At 42.1% G+C, this 19748-nt stretch overlaps 1 protein-coding gene across 2 annotated transcripts in view; it reads left to right on the top strand.

Annotated features, from left to right (window-relative positions):
- The window catches only part of dip2ba (disco-interacting protein 2 homolog Ba), a 37417-nt gene extending 18241 nt beyond the window's left edge, over window positions 1-19176 (top strand). Inside the window, exons 5-39 of one of the 2 annotated variants that reach the window (XM_068733467.1) lie at window positions 119-361; window positions 451-579; window positions 1357-1476; window positions 1747-1944; window positions 2241-2332; window positions 2408-2518; window positions 2844-2967; window positions 3203-3312; window positions 3724-3826; window positions 4146-4210; window positions 4315-4408; window positions 5183-5302; window positions 5401-5515; window positions 5872-6011; window positions 6144-6280; window positions 6653-6733; window positions 6897-7024; window positions 7394-7508; window positions 7877-8078; window positions 8164-8276; window positions 8750-8773; window positions 10552-10632; window positions 10866-10989; window positions 11175-11296; window positions 12585-12696; window positions 13086-13195; window positions 13340-13470; window positions 13619-13787; window positions 14184-14354; window positions 14636-14697; window positions 14814-14871; window positions 14995-15069; window positions 15160-15334; window positions 15562-15685; window positions 15811-19176. In XM_068733467.1, the coding sequence (XP_068589568.1) occupies window positions 119-361; window positions 451-579; window positions 1357-1476; window positions 1747-1944; window positions 2241-2332; window positions 2408-2518; window positions 2844-2967; window positions 3203-3312; window positions 3724-3826; window positions 4146-4210; window positions 4315-4408; window positions 5183-5302; window positions 5401-5515; window positions 5872-6011; window positions 6144-6280; window positions 6653-6733; window positions 6897-7024; window positions 7394-7508; window positions 7877-8078; window positions 8164-8276; window positions 8750-8773; window positions 10552-10632; window positions 10866-10989; window positions 11175-11296; window positions 12585-12696; window positions 13086-13195; window positions 13340-13470; window positions 13619-13787; window positions 14184-14354; window positions 14636-14697; window positions 14814-14871; window positions 14995-15069; window positions 15160-15334; window positions 15562-15685; window positions 15811-16063 (4331 nt within the window). In that variant the 3' untranslated portion in view covers window positions 16064-19176. The remainder of the gene's footprint in view (window positions 1-118; window positions 362-450; window positions 580-1356; window positions 1477-1746; window positions 1945-2240; window positions 2333-2407; window positions 2519-2843; window positions 2968-3202; window positions 3313-3723; window positions 3827-4145; window positions 4211-4314; window positions 4409-5182; window positions 5303-5400; window positions 5516-5871; window positions 6012-6143; window positions 6281-6652; window positions 6734-6896; window positions 7025-7393; window positions 7509-7876; window positions 8079-8163; window positions 8277-8749; window positions 8774-10551; window positions 10633-10865; window positions 10990-11174; window positions 11297-12584; window positions 12697-13085; window positions 13196-13339; window positions 13471-13618; window positions 13788-14183; window positions 14355-14635; window positions 14698-14813; window positions 14872-14994; window positions 15070-15159; window positions 15335-15561; window positions 15686-15810) is intronic. The other variant, XM_068733469.1, reaches the window with a different exon arrangement.
- Window positions 19177-19748: the final 572 nt, after the last annotated feature.

Genomic DNA, 19748 nt, shown 5'->3' with positions numbered 1-19748 from the left:
AGCTGACTTCTACCTATTGATACCCTTTTCAAGGAGGGCTAGACAATTATAAATGTGTTCTTTGGGGCAAAATAGTGTAAAAGACATCTAAATATTCAGGATTTTCTCTTCCCATCAGACACATCTTCTGCATCAGAGGATGAGGGCTCACTGCGCAGGAAGGCAGCTCTCAGTGCAGTGCTAGCTCAGAGCCTGCAGAGCCCCGATTACTGGATCAACCGCTCAGTCCAAAGCTCCTCCACGTCCTCATCTGCGTCTTCCACCCTCTCCCATGGAGAGCCCAAGGCCCAGCCACAGCCCCAGCCACAGCCCCAACCTGCTGCTTCCTTGTTGGCTGATATACTGGCCATCACACGCATTGGTAAACTTCACTGACAAATAGCTCCAATAATAACAGTGTTTGTTGGCTGTTGTTCCCAGTCATGACTCTCACATTCTCTTTTCTTCCAGAAAACAGCGTCCCCCCAGATGTGACATCCTCCACTCCCCAGGAGAGAGGGTCCAGGGTGGACCTGCCTCCAGCCGTCCGGGGCATGAGCCGTGGGCAGAGCCGCTCCAGCATGATCGAGACTGCTGACGGTACACTCACTCAAGCCAAGATCTTTATAAAAGTCCGGAGGTGGTGTCGGTGTACATTTCCACTAAAAAAAAGTAGAAAAATCACAGTAGTTTTCTACATGTTGAACTTGGTTACTGTCATCTGGCTATCGATCTTCTTCAGATTGGAGGTCAAACCTATTTCATGTGCTAATCATGGCACTTAAGTGACGTTTTCTGTCTTGCGTTGAGTGTGTGGCTCACAGCATTGCAGTGACGAAACTGATTGGAGAGTTCAAATCAATAAACCATCTGCCCTTGTTCAACATTATCCTCATTTCACTGTGTTGTGAATGTTGCTAATCACAGATATGTTTTGTTCTTTCTTTTGGGTCCATTAATCCTGTCCCTGTCTTGACTTTCATTTAAAAAAGGAAAAAGCAAAGGTAATATAAATCGAAATCGGGGGAGGGGAAGGGGGAGGGACGCTGAAGAGCCCCAAATCAGCTTGCTTTCCAGCCTGGTGTCTGTCTCGCTGTCTCTATATCTGTCTCGTGTCATAGGTTTAGACGTAGAGAACCTCCTATACTTGATTTTCCCTAAAGATGGTCCAATCTGTGTCTCCTACCAATTTCCCTTTTGACTCCTTCCTGCTGCTGAATCTGATCCCGACTGCGTGCTAGTGCCGAGGGTTCTGTGTGAGAGTGCGAGTGATAAAGTAGATTAGTATTTGTGATACAATAGAATTGCATGAGTGGGTGTGTGCTTGTGTTATTTGGGTTGTTTCTCACTGTGGCTGTTGCCTTGTTGTTTGTCCAGGCGTGCCTGTCAACAGCAGGGTGTCCACTAAGATCCAGCAGCTGTTGAACACACTCAAACGGCCGAAAAGACCACCACTCAGCGAATTCTTCCTAGATGACTCTGAGGAAATTGTAGAAGGTGAGACAACAAAGTGTGCTTATGCATTATGTTTGTCTTTTTGTAATAAAAAAAAATGTGTTGAACTGAAATAATCGCAGGTATACGCACTCACTTAGTCACGTGAGCACGTTTATCAAGCTTGAGTTTCACCTTCCTACGTGGTCTGTTCAACAATATCTCTATATTTGAACCTAACTACACTATATTGCAACATATTGTTACATGCTGAAGGCTTCTCCTAATCATCTATTGTCTCCCCCTCTTATCCGTACCTCTGCTGTTGTCCAGTGCCCCAGCCTGACCCCAACACCCCGAAGCCAGAGGGACGTCAAATCATCCCGGTGAAGGGGGAGCCCCTCGGAGTTGTCAGTAACTGGCCCCCTGCTCTGCAGGCTGCCCTGGCCCGCTGGGGGGCCACCCAGGCCAAGAGCCCTGCCCTGACTGCTCTGGACATCACCGGCAAGCCCCTCTACACACTCACATACGGTGAGCACCACCTCCGCCCGTAGCAAGGATAACGTAGACTGTAAACGACAAAGTTAATGTTCATGATATTGTGTCCACCAAATGTAAATGTGAGAGTTATGTCTTGCATATGAGCTGGTTTGAGAAAATGAATATGTGCTGGCTTGAGCAGAATACCACCTACATGTGCAGTACATTTCCTGCAGGAGCTACAGTGGGTTGTGTACTTGAACTATCCTGGTTCAGTTATACAACATGGTAAATAAACAAATAAACAGGATATTTTAAAATCATCATTGGCTTTTTTTTTTCCACAGGAAAACTATGGAGCCGCAGTCTGAAATTGGCCTACACACTGCTGAATAAACTGGGCACCAAGACAGAACCTGTCCTACAACCTGGAGATCGGGTAAGAGTCTCTCAGTCGCCACTCTGTACGTAAAGTATTAAGGAGCGCGGAAAATAACTTTTGTTTGTTTCACAGGTGGCACTGGTGTATCCCAACAGCGACCCCGCCATGTTCTGGGTGGCGTTTTATGGCTGCCTGTTAGCTGAGGTCATCCCTGTGCCCATTGAGGTACCATTGTCACGACAGGTAACGATGTTGCTCTCTATGGCGATCACTGAGAAATACAAATCAGTCTTAGTTTTTCTGAATTTCGTGGCACTTAAACTATGTCAAATGTAAATGAGAAGCTATTTTATTTACTAACTACACTATGATGCCATGTATGTGCCTCCAATCATCACGTTTTGTATGGTAAATATAAAGCCTCATTGCTCATATAGTCATATTTAAATATGGATTATTTGCAAAACCAATATATTGACAGCTCGAGTGGTTTTTAATTGCCACAGTATTTGTATACTAGCCCCTCCATGTGTGTCATAAGTCTTTTGTCCCTTGTCCCTTTCCATAGGATGCAGGCAGCCAACAGATTGGCTTCCTATTGGGCAGCTGTGGTGTTAGTCTGGCCCTGACCAGCGAGGTGTGTCTCAAAGGGCTGCCCAAGACACCTAACGGAGAGATCATCCAGTTCAAAGGTCAGTCAGCCCAAATGCACCATTGTCATCTCTGTCTGTTTCTTTGGGAGCCATTAGAGTACACACTCATTAAAGGGAATAACCAATTAAGGGCTTCAGTGTGTGAACGGGTGGATGTGTTGTCACTCTGCTTGTAGAGAATCGGCTCCAAATGAGTGTACCTAAACACTTCTTTTTTCTTGCCTTGTGTCAGCTCAAATATTTCTGTGTGTTTCTTTGTGATTATGTTTACCAGGATGGCCGAGGATGAAATGGGTAGTGACAGACACCAAGTATCTGACCAAACCGTCCAAAGACTGGCAGCCTCACATCCCCACCGCCAACACAGACACTGCCTACATAGAGGTACTCTTCAGAGCATACAGTCACAGTTTTCTACTCCGGTTAGCCCACAAAATTTTATTGATTTTCCTGCATCCGTCCTGCATGAGAAACTTGGGAAAGTAAATGACATGTTATCTTTTAAACGACTTTGAAAAACATATAATCCCCTTACAGTTTAATATTGTCCTATGCGTTTTATTGTGCTTTTTTTTTTTTTTGTTGACTCAAAATATTTTTAAATCTCTACTATGATTTCTTGTATTAATACCTTTCTCCTTTGTAAAGAAAGAAGTTTGAAAGAAAGTGCTATACATGCACTTTATTTGAAATGTTTTTTTGATTATTATTATTGGTGTGTTTCCAGGTATTATGCTTATTTAACTTTGTTAAATGTGTGTGTGTGTGTGTGTGTGTGTGTGTCTCTTCCACCAGTACAAAGCAAGCAAGGAGGGAACGGTGATGGGAGTTGCTGTTTCCAAGATCTCCATGCTGACCCACTGTCAAGCCCTGACGCAAGCCTGTAACTACTGTGAAGGTCAGAGCTAGTAACTTACACCACTGCTGCTTCTCTGCCTCTCCTACGCTAACCCTCTTTCTGTGTGTGAGGATGAGAAGGGACGAGTAAGGATGATGAACTAAATGATTTTTACAAGTTAAACAGTGCTCAGCTCTTGAGCTCTTCAGCAGAGAAGCGCCTTGGAGAAGATTAGCTGAGGATCGTGATTAGGGAGAATATGCACTCTAATGGACCACAAATGTAAATTGTTTGAGTTACCAAGATAATGCATCTTTCACACAGTTAGCTGTTGATTGCACACATCCTCGCTGACGTGTCTTTGTGTTTTCTGTCTTAGGGGAGACACTGGTCAACGTGTTGGACTGCAAGAAGGATATGGGCATGTGGCATGGCGTCTTAACGGTGAGCTGGATGCAACAATTTGTACTGTATACTCAGACTAGTTCACCTTTTTAACTTTGGTTTGTAGCACTAGGTGACATTGACAATATGTGTGTTTTTTCTAGAGTGTCATGAACAGAATCCACACCATCACAGTGCCATATGCTGTCATGAAAGCATGTCCCATGTCCTGGGTGCAGAGGGTCCACATTCACAAAGGTTTCCGCCAATGTCCAATCTTACTTTTATATTCCATATATGTATAGTTTTATTTTTTGATAGATTTTGTACATTTTCAAATGATAAAAGTAGATGCCAGTGGTGGGCATTACCGCAGAATGTTTTTTTGATCCGATACCAAAAAATACATGGCCAGAATTGCAGATACCGATACTTTTTATAATTAAAAGTGGCTTTTGTACTTACATGTTGCTTTCCATTGTTAATTACTTAATGACAGGCTTGTTAAAACACAGCACAAGACAAATAACAAAAATATTTTATTTTTTTTACTGTAAATTGAATGTGCACATGTTTTTTTTTTTTTTATAAACAAAGTGCAAACATTTATTTGTTGAAAATATATTGACAGCTTTGACCCTCCGCCATCATTCACAGCTGTGAAATAGCTTAAAACATGATCCTCCTTGGTTCAGCCACCATTTGTTGGCCATGTGAAGCAAAGAGTACAACCAAATATTAAAAAGAAAGTTCTACTCTTTGATGAAATGCAATCTTTTTTTTTAGATTCTATTTACACTAGAATATATCGTTAAAACGGCAACGCAGGTATCTGTAGTATCAATATTTTTGTATCAATCCGCCCACCCTGGTAGACACTTAAACATGATGACTACGTTGAAGATCAATATGTTGAATATTATTGGAACATGGCAGCAAAAGTCGAGCAGAATCAGTACACAAAATGTACACATAATTGATGAATCAAACTGTAAGTACACCACATATAACATTCCTCTTCCCCTATGACAGCACGTGTGGCCTTGGTGAAGTGCCGGGACCTCCACTGGGCCATGATGGCCCACAAGGACCAGAGGGACAGCAGCCTGTCCTCCATCCGTATGCTTATTGTGGCTGATGGAGCAAACCCATGTGAGTGACATGGCTCCTTGTAATAAAGAACTACTGTGGTATGAACTTATATGTATGACTATTTCAACCTGTGTTTTATCCCATTTGTTTGTTATCAGGGTCCGTGTCGTCGTGTGATGCCTTCCTGAATGTGTTTCAGTCTCACGGTCTGAAGCCCGAGGTGATCTGTCCATGTGCCACCTCTCCTGAGGCTCTGACTGTGGCCATACGCAGGTACAACCTCTGCATACTCACATGCACCGGGATGAGACGCTCTGATACTGTTTGCAGGCAAAACTAGTTTTGCTTTTCACACAATGCTCACCATTAAGTCACTTATATTTAGTGGGTCTTAAAATTAAGGAGGGGGGATTTCTTTTTGTATTGACATGGAATCATACTTTTCTTAGTTCATCTGTCCTTACATGTCCTGCCTTGTTCAAGATAAAACCACTGAAACCACTGCACATTGAGACTTGTTTTGTTTGTCAGCAGACTTCAACAATGTATTACCTTTCTGCTACCTCCCGGCTTGACCCATTATTATTCTTTCCCTCACACCATCACTTCTCCTTGTGCTTTCCCTGCAGACCTGGTGCACGAGGAGCTCCACTACCAGCCAGAGCCATCCTGTCCATGGGCGGACTGAGCCACGGGGTGATCAGGGTGAACACAGAGGACAAAAACTCTGCTCTCACTGTTCAGGATGTGGGCCACATCATGCCTGGAGGTTAGCCACCAGAGTTGACTTTAATTGGCATAGCAGCTGCCCCATTTACTGTGCATTCTTTCTTTATCTTACCTTTATAAGAATTCAGGTACTTACACATACATAATGCTGTGATCGGTTATTGTGTTTCAGCTCTGATGTGCATTGTGAAACCCGATGGGCCTCCTCAGCTGTGCAAGACGGATGAAATAGGAGAGATTGTTATCAACTCTCGGGCTGGAGGCACCATGTACTACGGCCTGCCTGGTGTCACCAAAAACACATTTGAGGTATGTCAGTGTGTGCTGGGATCAGCTTCTGTCCCACTACACTCTTCACAGTATAAACTGGTTTAGAAAATGGATGGATGGGTAAGAACACATGCTTAAATGATCCACTAGATGGAGCCACAGTCTTCATGAAACTGTTGCATTGTCTTTATTCCGTATCCTCCCAATTATTCTCACTAGCCCTTGGGTGTATTTTTGTGTATTACATTTTTTTAATTGAATATTTGTAGACAATTAATCACCTCTAATCTAAACTCTTAAGTGGTATCCCAATTATAATTAATATAATATATTTTGATTAACATATAATGTCAGGGTGAGTTTTACTGTATGCATTTGAGTCAAATCTTTGATTTATCTGCTAAATTGTAGGTGATCCCCGTCAACCAAGCCGGAGCGCCCATAGGAGAAATTCCCTTCTCCCGGACTGGTCTGCTTGGATTTGTAGGACCGGTAAGACACACACACATACACACACACACACACACACACACACACACACACACACACACACACACACACACACTGAAATAAAGACTTCCCTTTCGGAAATTAAAAAGAAGAAATAAACCGAGACTTTGGTTTTCCTTACTGAGTTGAACTGTTTGCTCCACAGGGCAGTCTGGTGTTTGTTGTGGGGAAGATCGAGGGGCTGCTGATGGTGAGTGGGCGACGCCACAACGCAGACGACCTGGTGGCCACCGCGCTGGCAGTGGAGCCTGTCAAAACAGTTTACAGGGGGCGGTGAGTCACTGACTGCTTCTTGTGAGCCAGTGTGCTTTGCGTTTGTGTACAAGTCCACCACATACTGGTGCATGGATGCATATGAATAATAATTTTGTGATATTTTTTAAATATTTACAGTGTTGTATATCCCTCCAAACTGAACAATCTTTTGAACACACTTAGATTAGATTTCTTTATTTGTCATTGCATGTTATACAACGAAACTGCAGCCTCTCCCTGTTTTTGTGTGTGTGTGTGTGTGTGTGTGTGTGTGTGTGTGTGTGTGTGTGTGTGTGTGTGTGTGTGTGTGTGTGTGTGTGTGTGTGTGTGTGTGTGTGTGCGCGCACGCGCGCGCACGCGCTCATTTCTCTGTTGTCATTCATGCAGGATCGCTGTGTTCTCAGTGACGGTGTTTTATGATGAGAGGATAGTGATTGTGGCAGAGCAGCGGCCTGATGCCAGTGAGGAAGACAGCTTCCAGTGGATGAGTCGAGTACTGCAGGTAAAAACACACGCAAAGCAAAGTTCCTCCTATCAGTACAGAGGCTGGCAAAACAAGCTTGTTCCACTTCGGTCCTTGGTCTGGAACGATCTGCACACCAAGCTTACACTTGAGACCTTTATCTCTTTAATGATTTTAAACTTAAAATAAAGGAAGTGGTCACTGCTAGCTGCAGTTGCTACAATTAACTGTAGTGCATGACCACAATGCTGCCTTGTTAATGCACTGGATGATGTAATGTATTTTGTTGTGTCGATTGTTGCTGCTTTGATCTGATGTGCTTTTCAAAGGCACGATGGGTAAAATAAGAGTTTGTAATAACCGTGTTAACTTTGCAATCGTTAAACAATAACCTATTTTCTTCACAGGCCATCGACAGTATCCACCAGGTAGGCCTGTACTGCCTCGCGCTCGTCCCGGCCAACACCCTCCCAAAGACGCCCCTTGGAGGCATCCACATCTGTGAAACCAAGCAGAACTTCCTGGAGGGAAACCTGCACCCCTGTAATATCCTCTTGTGCCCGCACACCTGTGTTACCAACATGCCCAAGCCACGCCAGAAACAGCCAGGTAGTCCACCCTAGACCACATATAACATCATGGCAAAGACTAATTCAATGTTGTCACTGAATACACTTGTCTTTGATCTGTTCAGTGGATGTCGGCCCTGCTTCTATGCTGGTCGGCAACTTGGTAGCAGGGAAGCGGATCGCCCAGGCTACAGGCAGAGAGCTGGGTGTGGTGGAGGACCAGGATCTGATCCGAAAGGTACTGTTTGCAATGCAAACCTGAACCCCACTTTGACCTCACTGACAGAATAATATACAGAAGTTTAATTATGGAATCATGAAAATGGACCACTCTTTTTCAACAGTTTAAAACCTGGACTTTAAGACTAAATGTATAAACTTTATACTGTTGCTATTACTAGTCACTGTATATTACACACAATATTATGCAAAAAAGCCAAATTTGTGAAGTTGTTTTAAGATTATCGTAAACTGAATAACCTCCATGTGTTGGACTGTTGTTCAGACAAACCAAGACTTTTGTAATCTACTATATATCTATAATCCATAATAATTTGTAAACATGAATCTATTTAAATTAAACTGTAAATGCTCTGAATGTGTTTACCAACTTAAAGATGACCCTGTAACAGTCGGGGGAAAAAGGATGCTGATGTCTGATCCTAAATCTCTGTTGTTCTACCTTTTAACTTTGCTTGGGTTGGGCTTTAGCTCTGTATGTGGCCCACCATGATGGTAAGGCTCTATCTAGCCGGGCCCCCACCTGTCTTTGCTTCTCCTGCTTCTGTCAGTCAGATGTGCTTTTGCAGCCGCAACAGCCCAATGGCCACCAGCAGCAGCTTTGGCCCGACGCACAGAGATGACTGTCCAGGCTGGTTCCTTGGCCAGCAGGGGTCCACACACTTAAACTAATATACAGAAATACACTAAGAATCAAGTTAAATGTCACTTTACATTCATCAGTGTCCCATAACAGACTATCTGCTATCACCTTTTTAAGATGGGAGTTTGCCAGCAGCCTATTAGCTCTACCAAACCTAAAGCTCAGCAGTAAATTAAGTGACATTCATCTAAGTGAATGAAAGTTCATTGTCCTTCTTTTTAAGTAAGTCATGGAGACTTTAAGCAAGTGGTTATAAACAGTCTGCTACCATATATGACCTTTGAAGACCATCTTATCATGTACTGCTACGCATAATGATAATAAACCCCCATAAAAGTATTATTAGGAACATTGTCGTGTGCACCTCTGCTCGCTGTGTTCACTGTGATGCTCCCATGTGTAGCATGGCTTGATGAGTGCTCAGGGCGGACGGTCTGCATGATGTGACTCCTGATTCATTGTTGACCCGAGCACGAGCTGTTGTCTGACTGAGAGAAAGAGAGAGAGAGTGACACAGAGGATGACTTCGGCCAGTGATATTAATATGACACCGCTGTAAATTGTGTCTGTTTGTCCAGAGAACATCGTACTGTGAACTTTTTTTGTTACTTTATGTGTTAGCTTTAATTGGCGTCTGCCTTCAACAGACTTTCTGTCTTGTCTTTTTCAATCCTGTGCACTGGTCAGTTCCTCAGCGTATTGAGACTACTTATCGAGAGGCTAATATTCAATTCAATCTTATTTCGCCCAATGTCACAAATCACAAATTTGCCTCAGAGTACAATCTGTACAACTTACGACATCCTCCGTCCTTGGACCTACGCATCGGATAAGGAAAAACTGGAAAAAGAAAAGGAAGAAACCCCAGGGAGAGCAACTGAGGAGGGTGCCATAGACGTCATGTGGTCAGAATGAATAGCACAATAAAATTACATAATAGTCGATCCATATGACAGAAATGATACATCTAATGAGAGCAGTGATAGCAGTAGTACCACTAATAATAGCAGATTAATACATACAAATTATAACCACTAATAATAGCAGCAGCAGTGAATTTATTAGAGTGATATGAATAGTAAAAGCATTAATATTAATAGAAATCTGTATAATATGCATTTAGAATTTAATTAGGTTTTAATTCTAAAAAAAAAAATGCTTTTGGATTCTTCCCTTGATGCATTTTTGCCAAAGAAATAGTTCACTGAGGCACTAAAAATCTTCTCAAAGTTGTCATGACCCTTTGTTTTAACAGCCCAAAGCTTGTTAGTGGCTTGAGTTGCAGATGGTCTCAGCATGACCCTGCACTCAAATATTCTATAGACATACTGAGTTACCTGTTGTGTGCCTCTGTGTGAGAGGTCACCGAAGAGATTTTCTTTTCTCTATTCCACACAAAGTCTGTTTGAATTGAATAAATATATCTGTTGTCACTGAGATCCCTTTATTTTTGGCTGTTGGTTGGATCATATATAAAGTGCCACTATGTTGACTAGCTTTTATGTGTTATCTGTTGGATCATTTTGTAATGGATTATTATTTGCTACAGATGTAGCTTTGTTTTTTGTTTTGTTTTGTGTGTGCAATACATGTATTAAGTCAATCCACCATTAATCACTCTCTTTACCAGCACCAGTTTTTGTCTGAAGCTCTTCAATGGAGAGCTCAAACTGACCCGGACCACATCCTATATGTGCTGCTCAATGCCAAGGTACACACACACACACACACACACACACACACACACACACACACACACACACACACACACACACACACACACACACACACACACACACACACACACACACACACACACACATACGCATATGTTAATGGTAACACAGAAATCATTTTCTGTCTTTCTTTTACTTTGATAATGGTTCTAGCAGTGCTTTATTTTGTTGGGTGAGTTCAGCTGTACTTCCTCTCTTTTCTCTGTAGGGGGTGGCAGTATGCACCGCTACTTGTGCTCAGCTGCACAAGAGAGCAGAGAAAATCACAGCTACCCTAATGGAGAGAGGAGGCCTCAACACAGGAGACAATGTGGTGCTGCTTTATCCCCCAGGTAAACACACACACACACACACACACACACACACACACACACACACACACACACACACACACACACACACCCCTCATCATTGTAGATGATCCTTGTTTTACTATTTGATATACAGTGAACAAGTAGCTGTTTAATGTGCCTGTGTTTCAGTTCACAAGGTTGCTGTCTTGCTCTTGTTTCTGCAGGTATTGACCTGATAGCTGCCTTCTATGGCTGTCTCTATGCGGGGGTGATCCCTGTGACGGTGAGGCCGCCTCACCCACAGAACCTGGCTGCTACTCTCCCCACTGTCCGCATGATCATCGATGTGAGTGCACACCACTGGTTTTCTAATTAATAGTGCTTCTGTTACACAGATTTGTTCAATCAACCATTACCAAAGCACAATAGAGTAATTTGTGTATTATCTAAGTACAACAAGTATTACGAATACGTTTGCATTTGTTCCATCTCTGTTCCATTAGGCAAAGATGTTGTTGTTTATGCACTGCTCTAATACATTTTGGGCTATTAGGTCTTTTTTTTTCAAGAAAACATCCAAAATACACATTTAGGTGATTATTTTACTACTTTGTTCTGTAGAGTTCTCCTAAATTCACCAAAATTGAGCTTTCGATAATGCCTCATTTCCAAAACTTTGTAATACAAAAAGTTATTGTCTTAATCTAAGTAATTAACAGGGGAAGTTTCATGGTGATATATATTAGTTCAAGTTTTTACCCTATTCACCTGTAATATCATTACATATAGGCAGTTTTCTCAAAATTATTTTTTTGTCATAATCTGAGCAGAACACTCCACTTCATTTGCACTTACATTCATCAAACTTTCCAGTTGAATTCCTAATTATAATCTGATGGTTTCTACAGAGGGGTTTGTTGATATATCATTCACAGCCTGATTTATACAACACTAAAAACATGTCGAGAATAGACGTTTTTAAATAGCTGTTGACAGTATTTTATAATTTATGTGATTTATGTGAGTGATGCAAAGAGATTTCCAAAAGCCCCTCTGTAAAAACCTGTCACTCTAATGTGTCAACAAAATGAAACAAAACTACATTTTGAACCTGGCTTTATCCAATGTCCAAATATCGGTTTTAGAAATGTATGCAAATTGCCAAATATTTGATAAGATAATGCTAATTTGCAAATTTTTTTTTTGACATTTTCAGAAAACTTGTTGTATAAAAAAATAATTGTCTTCATGTAAGTAATCAACTGTGGAAGATTCATGACAATATCTATTAGTTACTTGTTTTACCCTATTTACCGCTTTAATTTGTCAATATTACATCGCTCTCAGGAACCACTAGAGCGATCTATTATAATTGTCAAAGTGCCATAAAGAAGTAACCGAGTCCCAACAGATCCAGTGAAGCATCTCTGATGTCGATCCCTATAAGTGATTTCCCTGGAGGGAAGCAAATAAAATGGAATTTCACCTCAGGGATCAATAAAGTATAACAATGATTAAATGCCTTTTTATATGAGCGATGCCTCGAAAGGAGGATTTGGACCAGAGGTCACTGTTAAAGCCTTGTATTTTATATCCTTGGATGAACTCCTTTATATGTTTGTTTGGTGTTTCAGGTGAGCAAAGCAGCCTGCATCCTCACCACTCAGCCTCTTATGAGGATCCTCAGGTCCAGGGAGGCTGCTGCCAGCGTCAACATCAAGACGTGGCCCACGATCATCGATACAGGTGCTTAATTAAGCAGCTGACCACAGTTGTTATTACACATCTTTGGGAGCGCTCAGATTTAGCACAAAAAACTTGAGACTACAAAACGTGTTCCCCTTCTGACCACAAGGTGTCCTGTTTGTACTTTGTCTAACTTTGACTATGTTGGGGAAACCTACTGTAAATATATAAATATAGCTATTCCCTGTAGTCCTAAATATATTTTCAGCAAGATGCAACAGAGTGATGCTGCATATGACAAATACAAAAACATGGAGCAATTACCAGGTTGCAACGCATTCACGCATTCCCAATAGCAAACAATAACACCAACAGTAAGACAGTTGCAAGTGTGTGATTTATTTTGTCCAGTGAGAAAATAACAAAAATCCACTTCCCTCTTCTCACAGATGATCTCCCCAGAAAGCGGCCTCCGAACATTTATAAACCACCTACAGCTGAGATGCTGGCCTACCTGGACTTCAGTGTGTCCACCACTGGCATGTTGACCGGAGTCAAGGTAAATTACTCTCACTAATCATGCATATTGCATGTAACGTGAAGCAATTGCTTCAGCCAGAGGGACTTAGATAAAGCAGATTTGCTCTTATTGTGTGAGTTTGATGACGGCATACAGTGTTTTTACGAGTTTATTTCTTGGTAGATGTCTCATGCTGCAATCAGCACTCTGTGCCGCTCCATTAAGCTACAGTGTGAGCTCTACTCCTCACGCCAAATAGCCATCTGCTTGGACCCATACTGTGGCCTGGGCTTTGTCCTGTGGTGCCTCTCCAGGTAAAACACGCACGCACGCACACAAACACACACACACACACACACACACACACACACACACACACTCACACTGAATATCGTAGTACACATAGAATGCTGTTCCTGTAAATGTGGTATTGTTTCTGTAGCCAGTGTGTTTTTGGCCCAGTGTTTACTCAGGTCACCAGTCCATCCTTATCCCTCCCCTGGAGCTGGAGAGCTCGCTGCCTCTGTGGCTGAGCACGCTCAGTCAGTACAAGATCAGAGACACCTTCTGCTCCTACTCGGTCATGGAGCTCTGCACCAAAGGCTTGGGAACCCAGACAGAGATGCTGAAGGTCAGAATCACACTCATACCCCTTTTGAAATGTCATTTCTGTCACTACTTTAACGACAACACAGTGGCATTGGTTGCACAAGAATCTTATCTGCTGTTAAGGTAACTAATAAATACCTGTGTAAATTTGGAAGTCGCAGTTTTTCATTTATTTTTTGGAAACAAACCAAGCTGCAAGTCTACTTATGGATTAATTGCATACTTATTAAATGGAGTAAGTATTAACGGCATGTGGAATTTAGTGTCTTAAGTCATAAATCTGGTACTTGTGGTTCAGCATAGCTCAACATCTCAATTCACTTTGGTTAAAAATGTCCAAGCTCATGTTTGTGTCATGCTCAGTCTACACTTAACTGTTAGAAGTGTGAATAATCTTTAGCTGTGTGTGTGTCTCCAGGCCCGTGGTCTGAACCTGTCGTGTGTGCGGAGCTGTGTGGTGATAGCAGAGGAGCGTCCTCGCCTCGCTCTCACGCAGTCCTTCTCCAAGCTCTTTAAAGATCTCGGCCTTTCGGCGCGTGCCGTCAGCACCGCCTTCGGCTCCCGGGTCAACCTGGCCATCTGCCTGCAGGTTAGTTTCATATGGACATACACTGAGTTATCTAACCACTTGCTCCCTAATTAAACTAATCCAAGGGTGTCGTATACATTTTTCAGTCTACAGTGTTTAATCTTGAAAAATTACCCCCAGTTATTTTTGTCACATTTTTACTTACCATGTGCATTTTTCTTTATTCTACGCTACAGAAATATGTTTTTTTTAATCAACCTTATGTATTACTGAATGATAAATGAGGCAAAAAGCAGTTTTCTTACATTCCAGAGTATTCATTTTCCGCTCTGCATCCTCAGGGCACTGCTGGACCAGACCCCTCCACCGTCTATGTTGACATGAAGTCGCTGCGACACGACAGGTAAGACTGGAAACAACTGCTATCGTCACATGATCCGACTGGTAAAAACAAACATGGTGTGTCGGTCAGATTGAACAGAATAATTGACAGGTTGTCTTTTTGCCTTGTCCTTTTAGGGTGAGGCTGGTGGAACGAGGAGCGCCACAGAGTCTTCCCCTCATGGAGTCTGGCACTGTAAGTATTGATTATTGGCTAAAAAGACTCTGTGATGCTCTCACAGGCCACATACCCAGAGAGAGATTGGAAGTGGTTGCATAATCTCTCAAGCTAAACTCTCCCTTTATGTTCTCTTCTTAGATCCTACCAGGAGTGAGGGTCATCATAGTCAACCCGGAGACCAGAGGCCCGCTGGGAGATTCACATCTTGGGGAGGTGAGTGGATAGAGGCACAGAGGATCATCGGATGCTGACATTTTGGATTGACTGTGAAACTTACAAACTTTTTGTTTTGTGCCGGTTCAGATCTGGGTGACCAGCCCTCACAGTGCCAGTGGCTACTACACCATCTACGGGGAGGAGAGCCTGCAGGCAGATCACTTCAACACCAAACTCAGCTTTGGGGAGCCCCACACGCTGTGGGCCAGGACAGGCTATCTGGGCTTCATCAAGAGGACCGAGCTACTGGATGCGAGCGGAGGTGAGAGGACATTTGAAACAAGTGGACTTCATTCACTTCCATTTTGCCTTTCTTTTGGCCTTTCTGTCTTGAGGGGGACGATATCGATAACATAAGCTATCATTATGAATTTATATAATACTAGTCCCTTATGCTTAGGGTTTTTCACTATATGTTTTCATATCATCTAACCCTAGTTAAGTCCATAACTATTAATAGTCAAATACCTTTGTTCATCTACGCCACAGATCGTCATGATGCCTTGTTTGTGGTGGGCTCTCTTGATGAAACGTTGGAATTAAGGGGGCTACGCTATCACCCCATCGACATCGAGACATCGGTGTCCCGAGCCCACCGCTGCATCGCAGAAAGGTGAGGTTATTCAATTGGTCACTTTCACGACTATGTTCTTCTTCTCCACTCAATGAGAAAGACTGTAGCCTGTAGTTCACACAGTAACACAGAAGGCATGTGACTGAACACCTCCTCCTCCTCAGTGCTGTGTTTACGTGGACCAACCTGCTGGTGGTGGTGGCGGAGCTGAGCGGCTCGGAGCAGGAGGCCTTGGACCTGGTGCCCCTCGTCACCAACGTGGTCCTTGAGGAGCACCACCTCATCGTCGGGGTAGTGGTCATCGTGGACCCTGGGGTGATCCCAATCAACTCCAGAGGAGAGAAGCAGAGGATGCACCTGCGAGACTCCTTCCTGGCAGACCAACTGGACCCCATCTACGTGGCCTACAACATGTGATTCACCGACTGATGAAAATGCAGAAAAACTGAGCCAGGCTCCGAGAACGGACGTGAGGAGAAGGACCGCGGGGCGCATTCAGTAGAAACCCTGATGTTAAAGCTCAGATACACATTCACAACACCAAACAATGAGGGAATGCAAGTCCAGTTCGAGTACTGTAACGAGAACGCGCTTCCCCTTCAGAAACCATTTCTTCTTTGCTTCCACCTGCTCAATCGCTGCAGCCCTGGTTCACTGAGATCTACTGAGGGGGGGCGGATATTTTCCGTCCTCCTGATAGTAAATCCACTTGTCAAATGGAGGAAATTTAATCTTCATTCTCTCCGTGCATCCCACTTCTCCCTCATGGCTCCAATTCATGTTTTTAAAGACGTTTTTTTTAGTTACTTTCACCCTCCTTCCATTCCTTGGTTTTCATCCTGAACTCTTCATCCTCGTGTGCTTTTTTTTTTTTTTTTTTAAACCCCCCATTGATTCTTGAAGGCAGGATGGCGCACTGAAACTGTTGAGAGGAGCTGGAACATTCATCCTCTTGCACTTTAAGTCCTTGCACCTCTGAGTCCGCTTCCTGTCTCAAAGGGACACCCCCCCATGTTTGCTGCTTTCATGAGAGCAAATCCACATCAGTATTAAACAGTGCCACCAGTGAGTGCAGCCCTACGGGGGGGGTGGTCCTGACAGATTACCTTCCTCTACCAGGTGCACCGTGGCTCTCCGCTCCCATCACATACTGGAGACGTGCTGTTGGCCTTCACGCGTTACAAAATGTCCTAAAAAATACACTTGAATCCTTTGTTGGTGTGGGAAAAGAAAGACTTTCTTCTTAAACATACAAACCCGGATATTATCTTTGATGGGCAGAAACATTTTGGTGTGAGTCAGTCCGTTAGATAGTTCTTATGATTGTGAAGTACTAATACCATTTTTTAAATGCACAGATTTTCAGAAGAAGAAGAAGCTATACCTGGTGTTTAGGTGCGCATGCTAATTTTGAATGCAGTCAATGACAATATGCAGGCCAGAAAAAAAAGAAAAACCCTGTAACAAACCATGGAGTCACACAGCAGTGGGTTGGTTAGTAGTCTTAACTAAAAGGTGGAGTTTGTGCATTTATCACAGACTAACGAGGACTGTGTGATACAAGTGAAAGCTCCATAACAGGTGAGTGAACCTTGAGTTGAGGATAATTTACCAGTTTCATGGCTTGAACTGAAGTGAGCCGCTAGCTTTCAGTCTGTGTGTAGATTCCCGCGTTAAAGCAAAGAGCATCTTTCACTTAATGTTAGCGTCACAGTCGACTAGATAAACGTAGATCATCAGAAGGCAAGTCAGTGCCTTTTCATCACGGTGACATTAATGATTACGGACGATCCAACTTTGAATACATAAGATATCAAGAATGAGGACAGAACTTTGCCTTACTAAACTTGTGGAATTCAGTACTTTTTATGTTTAATCCCTCATTTCTAGCTGTACTATTAGTGTATTTAAAGGACTATTCCACCATTTTTCACTCGTGGAATCAGACGCCAGTTTATAACTCATGTTTTAGAGGAAAGGGGGGGTGTCTACTTCTTTTTGCGAAAACCTTTGCGGTCCTGACTCTCATTTCATCGTTACCATTTAAACCAATTCTTTCTGAATGTCTGTAACACTGAAATAAAATAAATTAGGAATTAACAATCAATAAGGAACCCGTGATTTAAAAAATGGCAGAATCTTCCTTTCTATATAAAATATGGAGGTAATAAATGAGGGTGATGATGTTGTCTGTATACTGTATTTTAGAGGTCAATTATTACTGGTGTTAATGTGTACATGGATATGAACTTTGTCGATAAAAACTTGACTGATCTTTCATACTTGACAGCATTTTTCTGCATTGTTAATTTAATGGTTTCACATTGCAAAAGAGAAGAAAAAAAAGGTTTCAGATTATTTTTGGCAGGAACAATGTGCACTTTTCCAATATCATTTTGTGTGCTTGAGGGAGTGTGTGTGTGTGTGTGTGTGTGTGTGTGTGTGTGTGTGTGTGTGTGTGTGTGTGTGTGTGTGTGTGTGTGTGTGTGTGTGTGTGTGTGTGTGTGTGTGTGTGTGTGTGTGTGTGTGTCCAGTTCAACAGTGATACTTGGCTTTACTGGTGCAACAAAGTTTGTCTTTTGTAAGAAAATGATCCCAAAATAATGAACTTTTTTTTTTTTTTCTTCTTTTTTTTAATGTCGCCACCACTGTATTTTAATTATTTGGAATCAGATATGTTTTATAGGGGTTTCATCAATATTTTCCTGATCTAGTCTTTCTTTAAAACGGCACAATTTCTGCAAACATTGATTTTAAAAGCAGCTTTGACATAAAGCACAACACGTCAGTAAACCACTTGTCATCAGTGACTGCACACTGATGACATGTAGGCGAGCCAGTATTTGGGGCACTTGAGAGCTTCTGAGCTGCTGTGTGATAATTGCTTTGTTGCTACTGTTTCACTTCGACAAGTTTTAATAAAGTTTTATAATGTCATGTTGGCCTTCAAGCCTTTTTCAATAGACGTTGGTGCTATTCAATAAGGGAAAGTTGACTTTTCTTTCCTCCAATGTCATAACGAAGACGTTTTCTTCCTGGATGCCCTTTTTGTGTGAAAATAAGTCATTCTTTTTCCATGCCAACATTTCACTCTCTGCTCGGTTCTGAAATTGTTCATCATCACCAGTTTTCATCAGCTCTGAGATCTGATGAAAACCCTCTAACAGGCAACTCAACATGGACAAAGCAACTCGACATATCCACCATTTTCCATTTTAATATTTATTTTAGTCGTCCAGTTGTGAGGAATGGCGTGCGTTTCAAACCTCCAAAGTTATTCTAAGCACAAACTGTAAATGTACATGTGAGGTAATGGAATTAGGATCTTTCACACAAAAGAAAACCTCAAGGGCCCACAATGTATACCTCAACAACTGTCTGTTCACTATGCATCGTCGAGCTGCAGCAAAGACATTCTGAACTAGTCAATGGTGCGATAACTTCTAACATGTCTTACTTGACAAAAAACACTGTCACACTGTCATTGGATGTGTTTCATGTCAAATAAAAAAAAAAATCCTTTGTCAGAATTTCTAGTGCCTTCTTTCTTTTTTTCCCTCCCAACATTTCTGGAAGCTTCAGGAAGCAGCTGCTGCACAAACAGAAAAATGTCCTCTTCCTTCCACCAGGGGGCAGTCTCACTGGTTCATCCCATGAAATTGGATTGACTCCCTCTGTGATGTCATCCCAGCACAGTTTATTAACATATTAAACATAATTTGAACTTCTCACTTCATATTTTAATAAAAAATAAATTGTCCTTTAATAATACTAAAGGGTATCTTTATTAATTGTCTGACAGGTTCTTCACAACATCAGTGGTTTTGCAGGTTTTATTGATCCTATTTACTACAAATCAGTAACAACTGTTTGACTGAAAATGTTACTTTCTTTGCTCTCAGTACATATGTTTGCAGTACCTTAATGCTTGAGCTGTTTTTGTGTAGTTCAAATTGTTGTCAGTTATAGATATTTTCTCCCTATGTATTAAATGTATTGTATGGTGATACTATTAAATGTATTGTATTATGATAATACATGGTAAATATTTTATGTTTAGATAAAATGCACAATACTAAATCTCTTCCAAAGGACGTCTTGG

The sequence above is a fragment of the Cebidichthys violaceus genome, unplaced genomic scaffold, assembly GCF_023349555.1.
Source record: "Cebidichthys violaceus isolate CVI_PGR_0920_01 unplaced genomic scaffold, fCebVio1.0.p SCAF_6, whole genome shotgun sequence".
Taxonomy (NCBI): domain Eukaryota; kingdom Metazoa; phylum Chordata; class Actinopteri; order Perciformes; family Stichaeidae; genus Cebidichthys; species Cebidichthys violaceus.
The sequence above is the reverse complement of the archived record's forward strand: the minus strand, read 5'-3'. Positions and strand labels throughout refer to the sequence as shown.